This window comes from Polyodon spathula, chromosome 24, assembly GCF_017654505.1.
Source record: "Polyodon spathula isolate WHYD16114869_AA chromosome 24, ASM1765450v1, whole genome shotgun sequence".
In the NCBI taxonomy this organism is placed as follows: domain Eukaryota; kingdom Metazoa; phylum Chordata; class Actinopteri; order Acipenseriformes; family Polyodontidae; genus Polyodon; species Polyodon spathula.
This window is the reverse complement of record NC_054557.1, coordinates 19,280,251-19,298,816: the sequence shown is the minus strand read 5'-3', so window position 1 is coordinate 19,298,816 and position 18,566 is coordinate 19,280,251. Positions and strand designations below refer to the sequence as shown.

At 49.2% G+C, this 18,566-nt stretch overlaps 1 protein-coding gene across 1 annotated transcript; it reads right to left on the bottom strand.

The window, feature by feature from the left end:
* Positions 1-770: 770 nt before the first annotated feature.
* On the bottom strand, positions 771-17,711 carry LOC121298585 (sodium/potassium-transporting ATPase subunit alpha-3-like). Its single transcript, XM_041225712.1, has 19 exons — positions 17,584-17,711; positions 9,163-9,279; positions 8,946-9,005; positions 8,598-8,801; positions 7,808-7,921; positions 7,202-7,336; positions 6,913-7,030; positions 6,354-6,622; positions 5,989-6,187; positions 5,321-5,565; positions 4,919-5,111; positions 4,495-4,807; positions 4,210-4,360; positions 3,955-4,123; positions 3,674-3,828; positions 3,289-3,412; positions 3,013-3,158; positions 2,327-2,573; positions 771-1,653 (listed from the first exon to the last, which is right to left on the bottom strand). Exons 1-19 carry the CDS (start codon positions 17,587-17,589, stop codon positions 1,625-1,627), a joined length of 2,994 nt encoding a protein of 997 aa, XP_041081646.1. The 5' UTR covers positions 17,590-17,711; the 3' UTR covers positions 771-1,624.
* Between the last annotated feature and the right edge of the window lie 855 nt (positions 17,712-18,566).

Genomic DNA, 18,566 nt, shown 5'->3' with positions numbered 1-18,566 from the left:
GCCCCGGGACTGATCCATTGCACTGGAGGGGTAGAGACACACACGCACGCACACACACAACCTGAAAAACACTGAAATTCATGCAAAAACTGACTGGCACACACTGCTGAACACACACACACACACACTCGCTGAGATACACTGCAACACACACACATTCACCGAGACACACATACATTCACTGGCATACATACACACACGTTCACTGAGACACACACAAAAGCCGACAGCAATAATCAGTCCGACTCATTTGTCAGTTTTTTTATTATTATTTTCATGTTGATTTATTTTGAATTGGTTTTATTTGTTTTTTTTTTTTTGTAGTTCACACACAAACGCCCCCCCCCCATATGTAATTTAGTCTGTTTTCTACATTTTAAAACGGCACTTCTGAAGAAAAGAGAAGTGTTGTGTTATTGTATTTCATTCAAGCAGAAAGAATGTAACCGGGCGGGGTGGGGGGTAAACGGACTGACAACATTTTAACACAACTTGATTTCACTATTTTTTTTTATTTTTACACACACACACTGAAAAAAAATGAAATAGTCACGTTCTGAAATGTACTGTCAGTAACCAGGGCGAGAGCAACACGGACCCCCCCCCCCCTCAAGAAAACCATAAAAAACAAACTCCTCCCCCTTGCCTGTCATTGGAGTGGGGAGGATGATCAGTGTAACACCCTCCCGTTTGTTTTCTTCCTGGTGTGTGTGTGTGTGTGTGTGTGTGTGTATATATATATATATACATATACACACACACACACACACACACACACACACATACTTGTGTGTTTCCCTGTACTGACGAGACTGTCCATGACACAGCGCTGTGGTGAATTCAAGGGGGTTGGGGGCTTTCCCACAGACTAGAGGGAACAGCAGCTACGAGGGGGGAGCAAATTAAAGGACGGACAGAGAACAGAAAGTAGATGCTTAGGGGAAGTCATTACTTGAAACAACAGCCTCTCTCTCGATCCTGCATTCTCTGGCCTGCTTCTAAATGTTCTAGTGTACATTTTTGTCTAGAATATATATTCCTGTTTTATTAAAAGTAATTCAAAACCGTTAGCACTTGACCAAGAATCAGTATAAGTTGATGTAACAAAGACCAGTATAAAAACAAGTCTGGTCCACTCCCACGCGCTGGGCTGGATCTGGATAGCCTTCTCGAGTATAGGAAAGTTGCGGTTGAAGCTAGTGTGACCCCAGCATGAACCCAGCCCGGTCCATATATTGAGTAACGCGTGGTCATTATTGAAGCAGAAAAGCGAGACAGAAAGCTGTATTCGACTAGGACGGTCAATAGTGGAACGGGCCCAAAAAACAACCCGTTGTCAACTTTTAAAAACCACAACATACAATATCAGAAACCCAAAACATTCAAACAATAATAAATAGCACTGCAAGTAATTAAACAGCAATAACAATGTGGGACATTACTGAAACATGACTTACAAATAAAAAACAAAAAAACAGACAAGAGACTGAAGTTGGGCTCAGAGAGAGAGAGAGAGGGCCAGTTTCCTCCACGCTGTGGTTTTGCTTGTGTTGAGCGTTCCATGTGATGTGATGGGTGGGGCGGGGCAGGGCGGGGTGGATTGAAAGAGGGGGCAGGTAACAGTTTAATAGTAGGTTTCCCTTTCGACCCAGCCTGCACACAGAGAGAGAGAGAGAGAGACACACACACACGTCAGCATTTCCATTACAGCCACAAATAAATAATTAGAGAGAGAGAGACACACTGTCAGCATTTCCATTACAGCCACAAATAAATAAATAATTACACTGACAGAGGCAGACACAATAGATGAACAGTAATGTAGGCAGACAAACAACACTGAAGCAAACTAAAAGTCACATACTGCCTGACAAGAGTCAGACAGACAGACACACCCAGCAGATTGATCGTAGACACAGACAGACACACCCAGCAGATTGATCGTAGACACAGACAGACAGACCCAGCAGATTGATCGTAGACACAGACAGACACACCCAGCAGATTGATCGTAGACACAGACAGACCGTCAGACAGACACACCCAGCAGACTGACCGTAGACACAGACAGACACACCCAGCAGACGTAGACACAGACAGACGTCAGACAGACACACCCAGCAGACTGACCGTAGACACAGACAGACACACCCAGCAGACTGACCGTAGACACAGACAGACACACCCAGCAGACTGACCGTAGACACAGACAGACACACCCAGCAGATTGATCGTAGACACAGACAGACACACCCAGCAGATTGATCGTAGACACAGACAGACACACCCAGCAGATTGATCGTAGACACAGACAGACAGATTTTACCTCCAGGGTTTCTGCGCAGGATGAGTTTACGAACTTCATCGTAAACGAAGATCAGGAAGCTGTAGGGGAAAGCACAGAACCACCAACTGGGCCTGGAGGAGAGGGGGAAGGGTATAATTAGATGGACTCCCAATAATTGGATTTTAAACTGTAAAATGTTTTTTTTTTTTTTTTTTTTGGAGGTGGGGGGGGGGTTACTCACTTGAACTCCCCCCATTCGGAGCGACTCCCGCTGCAGGTAGTGCCCCTGAGATGGAATACTCAAGGCCGTCGTTCCCGTCAGATCCACAGATCAGAATCTTATTGTGCAAAAGTTTTTAGTCGTAGAATAAGATCCTGCAGAGAGAGAGAGAGAGATGAGAGAGAGAGAGAGAGAGAGGGGATTGGCCTCTCCCCACCCTGTCTGAAATTAGATACAACCTGTGTCTCTGTCTGTTCTGGTCTGTCGGAGTGGAGTACGGGACGACCTTCTGGCTCAAGGATTACCAAAACGTCTACTACTGCAGCCGGTGACGGGGGGTGGGGCCTCGACTGCTTCTTCGTCACACTGTTCACTTGAGGTGCGAGAAGGAGACGAGCATCCAGAAGAGGGAGAGGGGGGGGGGGGGGGGGGGGGGTTAGCACAGCTGGCGAGGTGGAGGGGCGAGGAGGGGAGGGGAGGGGAGGGAGGACAGGGCCTCACTTACCCACTGTTGCCCATAGCTGTCCTCCAGGTCATTGTTGGCCCGGTCATCCCAGTTCAGTCGGATGCCCAGCAGTATGGACGGCAGGAAGCCGTTCTCAGCCAGGATCACAAAGTAGCTGAAGAACCCGCCCAGAGCCTGGATCATTCCTACAGAGACACAAAAACAGGAGTCAGTGTGAGAGAGACACAGAGACCCAGCGAGACAGCGTCACACACAGACAGAGAGAGACCCAGAGTGAGTGGGAGCCTGTATTGCAGATGTACTGCAGCTCCCTACCTATCTGTCCGTATGAAATGCTGATTAGCCTCTCGTTCACCAGCTTGTCAGTTCGGGGGTTCCTGGGCTGTCTCTTCATGATGTCACTCTCGGCTGCTTCGTAAGCCAATGAGATCGCAGGGACCTGGAACACACAGTGCATCTCAATTCAGCTCTGATCGCAGCTGCATTGCAAGTATATAGAACTGTAGCTGTACTGCATTGTACTGTATTGTACTTTATTGTAGCTGTACTGCACTGTATTGTACTGTACTGTATTTTATTGTACTGCACTACGCTGTACTACATTGTGCTCTTGCTGCAGGTTAGGGTCGCACTGTGCCGCTCTGACCATGTCGGTGCCCAGGTCAAGGTTAGGGTCAGGGTCGCACTGTGCCGCTCTCACCATGTCGGTGCCCAGGTCGATGCACAGGATGGTGATGGTGCCCAGGGGCAGCGGGATGTTGGCCATGATGAAGAGCAGGAAGGGGGTGATCTCAGGGATATTGCTGGTCAGGGTGTACGCAATGGACTTCTTCAGATTGTCAAAGATCAGACGACCTGCGGAGAGAGAGAGGTTAAATACTTCTGTACATTTGCTGCATCAACTTTGGCAGTGCTTGTATGACTTATGACAAAGAGAGTGGCAAAGGGAATTTTCAGAGTTGGCAGTTTGGGGTGCCTCACCTTCCTCCACTCCTGTGACGATGGAGGCGAAGTTGTCGTCCAATAGGATCATGTCGGCAGCCTGCTTGGACACATCGGAACCCGCAATCCCCATGGCAACGCCAATGTCGGCTTTCTTCAGGGCGGGAGAGTCATTCACTCCATCACCCGTCACGGCAACGATTGCACCCTGAGAGGACAGAGAGAGAGAGAGAGTCAGCGAGAGAGTCAGCGAGTGAGAGAGTCAGGGAATAAGCGAGTGTGCGAGAGCCTCACCTGTCGCTGGCAGCCCTCCACAATGATGAGTTTCTGCTGGGGGGAGGTCCTGGCAAACACAATCTCCGTGTGGTTTCTCAGCACATCGTCGATCTGCTCCTGAGACAGCTCCTTCAGGTCTGTGCCATGCATCACACAGGCCTTGGCATCTCTGAAAGGGGAGGGGCAGGGTCACCACAGGCACTGTCTTTACACAGGTGTGTGTGTCAGTGCAGTGTCTACATAGGTGTGTGTGTTTGTGAGTCTACACAGGTGTATGAGTGTGTGAGAGTCACTGTGCCTCACCTGGGGTTGACCTGGCTCACAGGTATATTGAGCCTGGCGGCGATGTCCTCCACAGTCTCGTTGCCCTCGGAGATGATGCCCACCCCCTTGGCGATGGCCTTGGCTGTGATGGGGTGGTCTCCGGTCACCATGATGACTTTGATGCCGGCGGAGCGGCACTTGCCCACAGCGTCGGGCACGGCCGCCCTGGGGGGGTCGATCATGGACATGAGCCCCACGAAGCACATGTTATCCGTCTGGAAGTTGACGTCATCGCAGTCGAAGGCAAAGCCCTTGGGGTACTGGTCCTCAGCCATCAGCAGGTGACAAAAACCTGCAGGGAGGAGGGGATTCAATTCAACCCAAAACAAGACCCCATCACCACAGACTATACCCTACACCCCCTCCCCTCACTCCTAGCTCCCCAACGCCTCCCCTCACTCACCCAGCACCCTCTCCCCCAGGCCCCCCAGCTCCAGGTAAGCGTTCTGGAAAGCTTCCTTCATCTCCTCATCCATGGGCTGCTCCTTGCCCTGCAGAAGGATGGTGGAGCAGCGGTCCAGGATGCGCTCCGGAGCTCCCTTCATCACCAACAGGTAGCGGTTATCATTCACATCGTCCGTCTCGTGCACCGAGAGCTGGGGTGGGAGGAGAGGAGAGGGGAGAGAAACAGGCATCAAACACACTGCGAAACCCAGGGAGCTGCTGAAACACACTGTGAAACCCAGAGAGCTGGTGAAACACACTGCGAAAACCCAGGGAGCTGCTGCTGAGTGAATGGGATCTCTGCCACCTTGTTCTTCAGCGTGTGTCAGTGTGTGTGTGTCTCAGTCTCTGCCTCTCTCACCTGGTACTTGTTGGTAGAGTTGAAGGGGATCTCTGCCACCTTCTTGTTCTTCTCCCTCATGAGTTTGACGGAGCCGCAGGAGAGCTCGATGCACTTGAGCAGGGCCGACTCGGAGGCATCCCCCGCCACGTCCCTCTTCAGGATGGGCAGCCCCTCCTGCCCCCCCTTGAACACGGCGCGGTTGCACAGGGCCGCCACGCGAGACAGGGCCACCCAGGTCGCGGAGCTCTTATCGAATGAGGCTCCTGGGGGGGAGGAATGATACAGGACAGGTCCGGAACTGTTAATCACTCAGTGCTGGACTCAGAAACACTAACAGAAACTGAAACTCAACGACTAACGTTTCCACTAGAAGCCGCTCTCCATGTCTGCCAGTGTCAGACACTGAAAGACGTTTGTAGTTGGATTTTTGTTTCTTTTAGTGTTTCTAAGAACAGATCATCCAAAACTACTCTTTATGATAATTCTTCAAGGAGGTGTACAATATCTGGATAGTATCCTTCACAGCAATGTCTTGCAAAAGTGTAAACTTTACAGTTCTCACAGAGGTGTAAACTTTACAATTCTCCCAGAGAGGTTTCTCCTTCAAAAAGTCTTGTACTGCAAATACAAGGGATGCAAAACCAAACCGTGCGACCACCCTAGTCACTCCCCCTCTCCCAGTTTACCGGACTGGTCCTCAGTGGTGTCTGCCTCGTGGATCTGGTTGTCGAACCACATGTGAGCCACGGTCATCCTGTTCTGGGTGAGGGTGCCGGTCTTGTCGGAGCAGATCGTGGACGTGGATCCCAGAGTCTCCACGGCCTCCAGGTTCTTCACCAGGCAGTTCTTCCGAGCCATGCGCTTGGCAGTGAGGGTCAGACACACCTGCAGAGGGGAGAGAGAGGAAACGTTCAAAAAGACCTCCGATCGACGTGACTGGACGGTGGAGGAGGGGTACAGAGAGACTCAGGACGCTGACAGTGATGGTGGGGGAGAGGGAAGGAGAGAGGGGGAGAGGGAAGGGGGGGTACAGACAGACTCAGACGCTCACAGTGACAGTAGCCAGCAGCCCCTCTGGCACATTGGCCACGATGATGCCGATGAGGAAGATGACGGCCTCCAGCCAGCTGTAGCCCAGCACGATGGACAGGATGAAGAAGGAGATGCCCAGGAACACGGCCACGCCCGTGATGATGTGGATGAAGTGCTCGATCTCCTTGGCGATGGGGGTCTTGCCCGAATCCAGCCCCGAGGTGAGAGTAGCGATGCGGCCCATCACCGTGCGGTCTCCCGTGCAAACCACGATACCACGGGCTGTGCCTGAGAGAGAGAGAGAGAGAGAGAGAGAGAGAGAGAGAGAGAGAGAGAGAGAGAGAGAGAGAGAGAGAGAGAGAGAGAGAGAGAGAGAGAGAGAGAGAGAGAGAGAGAGAGAGAGAGAGAGAGAGAGAGAGAGAAAAAAAAAAAAAAAAAAAAAAACTAAACACTGAACTAAAAGCAGAGTCAGCTATCGAAACAGGCAGCGCACAGCAGAGTGTAATCAACCACAGTGACAGCATAACCATGACAAAGGCATAGTCGCTATACAGAAGCTGCATCTCCCTGCGGCTCACCTTCCACACAGTTGGTGGAGAAGAAGGCGACGTTCCTCGTTTCCAGGGGGTTGTCATGGGTACAGTCAGGTGATCGGGTCTGGGGTTCTGATTCGCCAGTCAGGGAGGAGTTATCCACCTATCAGGAGAGAGAGCGAGGAGGGACAGAAGGGAGCGGGAGTCAATTATACAAGATGTCTGACCTGTTTAGCTAGTGTGTGTGTGTGTGTCTGTCTGTCTCTCTGCATGTCTCTTATCTGTCAGTCTGCCCATCTACCCTGTAAGTCTGCCTGCCTGTGCGCCCCGGTACCTTGCAGCCGTGTGCGGAGACGATCCTGAGGTCGGCAGGGATCCTGTCCCCTCCCTTCACCTCCACCAGGTCTCCAGCCACCACCTCCTCAGCGTTGATCTGCAGCTTCTCTCCCTCGCGGATCACCAAGGCTTGCTGCAAAGATTCAAGGAACACAGCAATGAGTTCGACCATCTGGCAATGGCAGTGACACAGAGCACAAATAATACCGAGGCATAAATAATATATGAACAAAATTCAGATCTTTAATCAAAGAACCGACAATAACGGAATCTCAAATAAAGTCAGCGGTCAGGAAGCTGTAACAGCAGTCCAGCAGTAGTTCATGTTTAGATTTTTCTGTTAAGTAGTATCTGGGAAAATTACAAAGTGCCGGTGTGCGATTCAATATATTAACGTGACATTATTCCAGCAGCTTTCATTCCACTTCACAAAGTCAAACTTAGCTGATTCTATACAGGGTGATGCACAACTTTTGTCCCCTAGCTGTGTTCTATGTGTCCGGTTAACATTAACCTCTCCACTGCCGCGCTGTTTGAGCCTGTGGCCAGGTCACTGGTCCAGACGCCGGGTCTTCACAGTTGGCACAGGGCCGGTGACTCTCACCTGGGGCACCATGTTCTTGAAGGACTCCATGATCTTGGAGCTTTTGGCCTCCTGGTAGTAGGAGAAGCAGCCGGTGATGATGACCACAGCTGACAGCACGATGCCCAGGTACAGCTGGCAGGGGGGCAAAGGGCAAAGCGTCAGGGTCACAGGTCACATGCCCTCCTGCACGCCTAGGGTCAGCAATATTCACGACTATCATCATTATCTGAGTTCTCAGAGCTACTCTGATACACGTGGAAAAAATGACCCCCCCCCCCCCCCCCCCCAAACAAGGTATTTCTGAAGTTCTCCCCCCCCCATACTTTTTCTGTGCTTTACTATGCTTCCTTGTGTTTTACCAGACCTCTCTGCGCTTTACAATGCTTCCCTGTGTTTTACCAGACCTCTCTGCGCTTTACAATGCTTCCCTGTGTTTTACCAGACCTCTCTGCGCTTTACAATGCTTCCCTGTGTTTTACCAGACCTCTCTGCGCTTTACAATGCTTCCCTGTGTTTTACCAGACCTCTCTGCGCTTTACAATGCTTCCCTATGCTTTACCAGACCTCTCTGTGCTTTACAATGCTTCCCTATGCTTTACCAGACCTCTCTGTGCTTTACAATGCTTCCCTATGCTTTACCAGACCTCTCTGTGCTTTACAATGCTTCCCTCTGCTTTACCACACCTCTCTGTGGTTCGTTACACTCTGTGGCGCTGTTATTCATGGGAATCGTTTATATAAGGGTCACTCTGATTTTCAGCACATGGTTTCCTCGTTCCTGGGGGGACAGCGGCTCTGGCGTACTCACATTGTCTCCCGCGGGGTCGTCCTCCATACCGGCCTGGATTCCGTACGCAAGGAAGCAGAGCAAGGCTCCGGTCCACAGCAGGATGGAGAATCCTCCGAACAGCTGCCTGCAGAACTTCACCCACTCTGGGGTGGTGGGAGGGGGGGTGAGCGCGTTGGGGCCGTCCCGCACCAGAAACTCTGCAGCCTTCGCCAGAGTCAGACCCTGAGAGAGGGGGGGGGGGGGCACGAGGGGTTAACTATGAGTCACAAACACACACTGCAAAACAGAGGAATTCACACATACACAGGCACTGAAACAGACACTGACACACACTGAAGCAGAGCCCCTCCCCTCTGCTGCACTCACCTGCACCACGTCTGTGTTGAACTTGCGGCAGCATTCCTCCACAGACATCTTGTGCTCCGTCTGAACAACAGAGAGAAGAGAGAAAGAGTGAAAAATAAATCAATCAGTTCGGTTCAGCGACACGCAGTTCACAGCAGATGGACTGGACTGTAGTGCTAGCCCCGGGGCAGGCTGGGAGCTGTAGTGCTGTACTGTGTGAAGCTCAGGGGTGACTCACCAGGGGCACTTCCTTCTTCAGATCATCCAGGTCCTTGCTCTTGCCCTTCTTGGGGGAGCCCTTGCCATCTTTGTCCTCCTGCGTGGTGGCCACGCGATAGCTGTCCGACCGCCCGTACTGCCGGGAGGGAAACAAAGACAGTCTGTTAAACAAGGTTCCTAACTAGCAGTGCTACAGTTACATTACAAAAGGACGAAAGCACTAGAGCCCGAACGTTGGTCTGCTTGACTCGGTCTCTTCTAGTTTCAATAACACTGCTGAAGGCACTAGAGCCCAAATGCTGGTCTGCTTGACTAGCTCTCATTAAAAGAAACTGTGCTGATTTGCTCTGATTAATTCTGCCGAATTCATAAAGAAGTGCAATGTAACTTGTGGAATTAATTAAAAAAAAACCTGTTCCAACATAACTCCCCACATTGCACCCTGTGAGGGTGACACCGCGGACACTGACACAGTTCTGTGTTGGGCCCACTGGGGGGGGTGGGGGGGGGGGGGCGCTGTTGTGAGGATTTAAAAGAGTAACGGGACTTTACCCTAAGAAACGAGACAGTCCAGCCCGCGACGAGGCGATAGAAAAACTGAAGCTTTTTAAATAAATTTTAAAGAAAGAGGATTCATCTCAGGACAGGTCGAGGCACACAGAGGCAAGCCTGCGCCGCTCTCCCCTTTCCCTCAGGACAGTTATTTCTGACATCACTCACTCCTGTTTGGCGTGGATCTCTGCTGCCCTGAAGCACAGTCATGTTTTGTTTGGCCGGTGTGCAGGTATGCAGATCCATGCATGCACCTATGAGCTTTTCAATTCGCCGTTCCATTTCGAAAGCAGTTCCCCTCCGAGGAAACTGCAATTGCTATTTTATCAGACTGAGATTATACTGCCGCGATTGTTCAGCTGCTTTCATCAGAAGCCAGCGCTAGCTGACAAAGCAGTGGCTTCGATTGATTTTTTTTTTTTTTTTTTGGTCAGGTTTTACCCAGTTATAGTAGTTGAAAAACAAGGGCTGAGGGTCAATTTAACTGACTTCACCTGAAGCCAGGTGTGGCTGCCGCTGTGAGAAGCTAATTTTAACAGAATGCTGCCAATTGCAATTTTGATCAGCGATGAGTTGGGAAGAGATCTTGAAATGGAATTAAGCAGGTATTTATGCTGACCCTGGCTGAAGCTGAGATGCTGGGGTTCGACTCTTTAGGTTTGACACTTTCTGTCAGCACAAGGGGGTTGATTTCCTGATTAGATGTTTGAAGTGAAGGACGGTAAACCCAACACACAACGTGGTCAGCTGTCAGAGTGTAACAGCAGTTACTGGGGCTGGATACAGGGGGTTCAAATCCCAGCTCAGCCACTGACTCCCTGTATGACACTAAGCAAGTAACTTTGCATGTAGCGTCTGTTAGATGACTCATTTATAATAATAATGATAAAACAGCCGCAGAACTTTCCCTGTGAAACCCAGCTCTCGTTAGCTGCATTCCCTGCGGTGCTCAGCTTTCTATTTTAACTGAATGATTTAATGTTGTTTATTTTGGCAGATGCCTCTACCCAAGGCGAACTGCAGGTTCTCTCTCCCTCTCAATACAAAAGATCTCACTGACAGCATGAATAATCCAGGCATGAGGAGAGGAGAGCAGGGTGTCTCCCCTCTCCTGCAGCAATTTCACACCCATTGCTCAATGGCAATCTGCCAACATTGCACAGACAGAGAGAGAGAGACAGGGAAGGAGGAAAGACAGGAGGGTGAAAATGGAGGAGAGGGAAAGCGAGAGATACATAGGAAGTGGGGAAAGAGGGGGAGGTGGAGAGAAAAAAGGAGATGAAAAAAGAAAACGAGATAGGGGTTCCCCAGACAAGCTCAATTCCAGGTAAAGGCAGATTTGAGAGAAAAGAGGGAAGGGAGAGAGAGGTGGAAGGATGGTCCTACACAGAGCTGCAGGTGGCTGGCTAGCTCAGTTCTGTCTCTCTCTCTCTCTGCACTGCAGCTGTGTTCAATGCAGCCGCAGCGGCGCCTCACCTTGAGCCAGCCTTTGCAAAGTCACATCACTGAGCACAGCAACACTACACCAGTTATCAGCCCTGTACCAGTACACTGTCCCAGTAAAACAGACTGGGTTCCAATCTGGGTGGCTAGGTGGCACTAGCTGGTTCATGTTAATGGTCTAGGCTAGAGAGACGGGGTGGGTGGCTCTGGTCTTTCCCGCTGCAGTGAGTATGGCCTGGGGATTAATTCAGACTCGTTCACCAGTTAGCTGAACGCCCAGAGCGCCTCACCTGGTCTCCTCGCACGCAGGGGTCTGAGTGCGGAGACAGGAGCTTGGGCCGGGTCAGCCAGGGAAGGGGGGGGCCAAACTCAGCTCCTGGAGGAGGGGGCGCGGTGGCCTCAGGCTTTCATCCCACCCCCAAGCTCTCAGTCACATCAGTCTAATTATTTGGATATTTAATGGGACAAATTTAACACTTTACCTCCAGGGCCTCAATATGTTTTAAATCGGTAGTGTGAATTATTTTAGAGGACCTTAAAATTATATATATAATAGATCTATATATATATCTATATATATATATATATATATATATATGTATATATATATAGATATATATGCTGGGAGATGACTGCACTATAAAAAGCAGCACAGTACAGCTCTGAATCTTCCGTTTTTCTTCTTTACAAAGTTTAAAGTCAACTCATGACCAGTCAGCCATTGACCTCTTCACTGTGGAGTGGGATGCCAGCTTATAAGAACTGGCGAGTAAATTTTTTTTTCTTCCCCCTCCCTAATGAGCTCATCCTCACTCGCTAACACCACAGCAGCAGGGACAAAGCGAGAGGGAGAGGGAAAGAGACAGAGGCAGCAGGTGGGGTAGTGTGTGTGTGTGATAACTGAGAATCTGATGCCCAGCTTGGTGGGTTTAAGTATCATCCCGCCCCCCTCTCGGAGTGGGCATTCGATTCTCCGATCACACGCTGCCCTGCGCCCTGTTGTCGTGGAATCGCACAGCAGGCGGTGCTCCTGGGAGAGCGCAGCACTACGCAGGGCTCATTGCCCTGTAGATATTGCTACGCTGTCCTGGGCTTCTCTTTCTCTCTCGGTTCCTGTTTTTCGTGTTTTATTTTGGAATGTAGGTCACACACACACCAGCGCGTGCTTCCAAACCCACCTGCCTCCACTTCCTCTTTCAAACAAAGAGACAGGAAGTTAAAAATGACGTGGGAGTTGACAAGCAACACCACACACACACCTGCATGCATATTGTGAAGACAGTAATCTGACCCCCCCCCCCCCCCCCCCCAAGCATGGGGGTGGAATGTTGGGATTATCTACGAAGATACTAATTTAGCATTAGCGTTTGGAATTTAGGTGTTTCTCCATGCCATGAAGTTTCGTATCCTCCGTCCACATTTCGTGTCTCACTTCCAGACAATTTCGTCTCCCTTCCAACATTTCAGGGCTCTCGCCAACCATTTCGTATAATTTTTTGTCGGTGTGTGGTGTGCACACAGGGGCAGACACCTGCATAGCTATTGAAGGGTGTTTTTACACAACCTAATAGTATCTTCCTAGATATCATTTTAATGTACATTATTTAAATCACAAAGAGGTACGGTAAAGCATAGGGAGGCATTGTAAAGCACAGAGAGGTCTGTTAAAGCATAGGGAAGCATTGTAAAGTACAGAGAGGTCTGGTAAAGCATATTAAAAAACAGACCATGTTAAACTAACCCTCAGAAAATGTCCCTCTAGTAAAAGCACAGCAAAGTGTAATAAAGCACAGTGACAGCACTATAGGGTTGGGGTTAATAAAGCAGTGACAGCACTGTAGGGTTAGGGTTAGGGTTAATAAAGCAGTGACAGCACTGTAGGGTTGGGGTTAATAAACTGTAGGTTTTCTCAGGCTTTCAGAAGCTTGTGCGACTTTTCTGACCAGTAAAGCTAATCCATTGATTCACACAGAGGCAGGAAGGGTGGAAAAATGTGCCATGATGAATTAACTGACCTGGAAAGAGTGGGAGAGGTGTATAAAGGAGAAAGAAACAGAGGGAAGAAAAACACAGAGAGAGAGAGAGAGAGAGAGAGAGAGAGAGAGAGAGAGAGGAGAGAGTCTTCGCTCTACTTCCTTCTCAATTATCAACCAAGGACACTCTGGCCTATGGTCTCAGCGAGTGTAAACTAACGTCTCTATTTGTTGGGCCGTACCTCTGTGACACACCCTCTGGGACACACACACACACACACGCACAGAGGATTAAGAGATGAATGGAAACAGTCATTGTGGTGTGTGCGAGTCAGTCAGTGATCGCGTCTAATTTTACTTCTCAGTAAACACCCTGATGAGCGTTTACCACAGAAATCCCCCGCCCCCCATGCAGTCACCTGACCTAGGTTGCCTTGTTTTTTAGCATATGCTTTACCAGACCTCTCTGTGCTTTACAATGCTTCCCTATGCTTTACCAGACCTCTCTGTGCTTTACAATGCTTCCCTATGCTTTACCAGACCTCTCTGTGCTTCGTTATGCTTTCACAGTACTTTCTACAGACTGTGTTGCAATACGTTTTTCTAGGGGAAACTTTTATAAATGTGAATACTCTCCTGGTAAACAAAAAACAGATTGCATTACAACACAGACCCTCCCTATGTCAACACCCCTCCTTTCTCCACTTCGTTCTTTACCCCATTCACAAATTTTCTCTGGCGTGACCAAACACACACACGCACGTGCATTCATCCACTGAGTGATTCATAACCCTGTTACCCTACTCAGAGCCTGAACATTACTCAGTGCGTGTATTACAGGCAGGGGGAGAGAGAGAGAGAGAGAGAGAGAGAGAGAGAGAGAGAGAGAGAGAGAGAGAGAGAGAGAGAGAGAGATCCTTTTTCCTCCTCATTCATATTTGATGTAGCAGCGCTGGTTAGCTATACAATCTCACCAGGCAGCTGCACTAAGACAATGGGGGCTGTAACTAAACAGGAGGACCAGAGCTCCCTCCCCGACTCACACTGCAGCACCAACCGGACACCGACCGGCTACAGTTACACAGAGCCAGCACTGCAGCAATCACACAGGACAGGAGCTCCCTCCCCGACTCACACTGCAGCACCAACCAGCTACAGTTACACAGAGCCAGCACTGCAGCAATCACACACAGGACAGGAGCTCCCTCCCCGACTCACACTGCAGCACCAACCAGCTACAGTTACACAGAGCCAGCACTGCAGCAATCACACAGGACAGGAGCTCCCTCCCCGACTCACACTGCAGCACCAACCAGCTACAGTTACACAGAGCCAGCACTGCAGCAATCACACAGGACAGGAGCTCCCTCCCCGACTCACACTGCAGCACCAACCAGCTACAGTTACACAGAGCCAGCACTGCAGCAATCACACAGGACAGGAGCTCCCTCCCCGACTCACACTGCAGGGTCGGATTGCAAGGGCAAACAGAACAAAAACAAAACAAAAAGGGGCTTGATAAAGACAGGTGCTGGAGTTACAACAGGAGCTGCGATTTTATACATCAGGAGATTTAATGCTATAGTAAAAAGAACAATACTAACAAATTGCCATCATATAAGATTAGAGATCGAAAGAGAGCGTGTGAAGCGCAGCAGGGCAGGCCGCTGGTCTCTCCGGGATTGCTTCTGTTTTTGAAGTCACTCTGCGTCTCCGTGCTCTTGGCAGGATCCTCTAAGTCCCCTGCCCCAGGAGGGGGCTGGGTTTAGCAGCCTGGGTAATGCTGTAATCCTCTCGGTGACATTGCCCTGTAATCCAGTCACCTTGGGAAGCCCCACAGCTGTCTAACCGCACAGCTCAAATCCCCAGCCCTTTACTGCATACACAGCGGCCAAACGACTCTCTATCATCCACTGTCCTCCCACTCGGGCTGTGCTTTTAATTAATAAGGCAGCCCTCTGAACATCCTCAACTCTCCCTCCATCCCCCTCCCCCACTCCCCTTGTATTTAATAGGCACAGTTTAATTACAAGATGCCATCGGGACTGTATTGCAACAGCACAGCATTGGACAAGCTCTCCAGCCTTCAGTATCCTTCTTTCACTTCCATCCCTTTTTATTTATTTTCTAATTTTCTTTTTTTTTTTTTTTTTTTTTTTTAAGACCCCCGGTACCTGTGACTGAACAATGCCACGCCCCACCCCGCCCGTCACCTTGGGCCAGTGGAACTGAGTCACCTTGACTGAATCAATGACCACCCCACCCCCTCCCTCCCTCTCGTCCCCTCAGATACTCTGCAACACCGTGCTGCTGCACTAGCCTCCTCTATAATCTCCTCTATCACCCAGACAATGCTGATACACACATATTTCAATGACAGCCATATTCTCCCCCGCCCTTCCTGTTTTGACGCAGTAGATTCACTGCAATCCACATATACCCTGCACCCACCTTCCATCCACCCCTCCCTGCCCTGTGAACACCACACTGCAGTGCCTGGCTGTCTATCTATCTATCTAGCCAGCTACAGCTCCATCTACCTCTATCTATCCATCTCTCTCTCCACCCATCTCTATTTCTCTACATATCCATCTATCTCTATCTATCCATCTCTCTCCATCTATCTTTCTCTACATACCCATCTATCTGTCAGTCTGAATATCCATCTATCTCTATATATCCATCTGTATTTACCCATCTCTGTCTATCTCTCCCCTTGCATTATTGATGCAGTCGGTCTCAGTCTGTAAATCAGGCAGTGTGTTCGCTTGCATCGCTCCCCTTGAGGTATTCAAACCCTTCACACTCGCATCTCTAACACTGTGCCTCCCTTTATACAGAGCCCAGAGCTTCCACGTATTCATCATCTCTCTCTCTCAGTCTATGTACACACGCACTACAACCATGCGACACAGCGCGCTGCTCGGTTTTGACGCAGTGGCAGCGTTTACAGCGCACAGGTCTCCTCAATCCATTACAGGCACAGAACACACACATCCACGACACGTGGCAAATGCGTGGCCGAGTCCACGGGTTACCCTATAGCGGATTCATTAATGCCTACAGTGTTACTATTTGGTGCAGGCGCCTCCATTCAATTTGACGCAGTGCTGTTATTCGCTGATCGCATTGCTGCTGCAGACATCCGTGTCTCTCCCTCGCTCTGCCGTGCCAACAGAGAGAGAGAGATAGAGAGACAGAGAGAGAGAGAGAGAGAGAGAGAGAGAGAGAGACAGAGAGAGAGAGAGAGTCAGAGACAGAGACACTGCACTCAGATCACGGTTTGTGCTCCACTCTGCAGATGCAATTCGATCTAGCTAGACCAGTTTACTATTCAAACAATAGTCTGTTGTAGTTATGCTTGTTTGCATCTATATTTAACTGTTAATCTCTCTCCGGCTCTTTCAATAAACAATATCTTCCATCTCGTTTGACGCAGTCAGTCCCCCTGCGACTACAATCCTTCGCCATCTGAGACCTCTCGGCGTTACCCGACACCTTCACCCCAGAACCAGCTGACCTTCAAATCCTGTCCATTCAAAACATCCAAAAACACCGTATTTACATAAACACAGCCCTCCCTCCTGCCTCTGCTTCGTTAATTATATACAATTATACACAGCTCTGCGCATCTAGATCAACGACAATACTGTCCGATGCGCGCATGTGGGTGCATACACCAGCCCCCCCCAGCTGTGTCACACTGTAACACTGTCTCAATGTCCCAGCTGTGTCCCAGCTGCGACACTGTCTCAATGTCCCAGCTGTGTCCCAGCTGCGACACTGTCTCAATGTCCCAGCTGTGTCCCAGCTGCGACACTGTCTCAATGTCCCAGCTGCGACACTGTCTCAATGTCCCAGCTGTGACACTGTCTCAATGTCCCAGCTGTGACACACTGTGCAAACGCGCTGCACAGGAACCGGGTGCTGGGGTAAAGGCACACCATTTTGTCGCAGTGTCCTTGGAGGTAAGCAAAAAATGAAGTTTAAAACAAAAAATTAAATAATAAAAGCGTATCATCTTTTTGGTATCCATCTATCCATCTATATAGCTACTCCTAATAATAGAATAATGAAAATACAACGTAATGCACACATACAAAAAGAAACCACGTTTTTTTGTATCATAATTAAGATATCACGCACATTTTTTAGATAACCCAGCCCACATTTGACGCAGTCGCCTAATCCACACACAGAATATATCAATAAATAAAAGTAATAAATAATGAATTTCAATAATGATAATAATAATAACAACAATAATAATGCTATTTCAATCAGCGCTGCTGTACATGATCACTGAAACACTGCCAGACCCCCCTGCGATGTTGTGAGCCAGACATTCATTTTTCTAGAGGATATGCGGCATTATATATTAGTATTTCTTTCTTCTGGCACACAGCACGTTTAATAGCCGGTATAAACACTAAGCCGAGGAACATTAATCATTTATAATTCACTGTACCTACCCCCATTTTGAAGCAGCGGTTGTCAGTCGAGACGCGTGCGAGTCGGGAACAGAAGGGAAAACACCGTTTATTTCAAAAAATTAAATAAATGAATGAATCCCTTTTTTTTGGGGGGGTGGTGGGGAGTTGGGTGGTGGGGATATTCAGTATTTTTTGTTATAAAAAAAAAAAAAAGACAAAAAAAAAAACAAAAATTTTCTATGGGAAACGGATTTTTAAAAAATGACGTATTTTTGTCAGTGCTGTAAGGAGCTGCGGAGAGATACCGGCGCAGAAAAAATAAAAGGAAACCGACACAAATGTAATATTCGGCGTGCGGTAAAAAAAAAAAAAAAAAAAAAAAAAAACACGAGGGGTGCTTTCTGGGATGAGGTGATATTAAATAAGACTTTTTATTATTATTTTTTTAAAAAGGTGGTGGTTAGTCTTCCGCCACTAGCGCCGCGGTACTCCCCTCTGCACCAATCCGCCAGTGCTGGTTTGCTTGGAAGGCGTGCCGGTCAGTGGGATGCGGTGGGAGTGAGTCAGAGGCTCCAGCCTCCCGCCGCTTATATACCAGCGACCAGCCGGGCCCGCCCCCAGCCTGGCTCACTCACCAATGGTGAGCCAGCAGGGGCTCCCAGCGGCTCGGCTCTCGACCAGTAGAGGCACAGAGAACGCCCCTGCTCGCCAATGAGAGCCGAGAAGGGCCCCGCCTCTTTTACTGCAGAAGTCAGACTCGGTGATGGTGGGAGGAGAGAGAGAGAGAGAGAGAGAGAGAGAGAGAGAGAAAAAAGAGAGAGAGAGAGAAAAAAAACTCCAGTCAGTTTTTCATGACTTTATTGATGCACGTTATTATTATTATTATTATTATTATTATTATTATTATTATTAGTTTAGGGGAGTCAAACCAGCAGACCAGCATTTGGGCTCTCGATGTGCATGGGGGAAAGGGGAGGGTTTCATCAGTGTTATTGAAACTAGAAGAGATCGAGTCAAGCAGG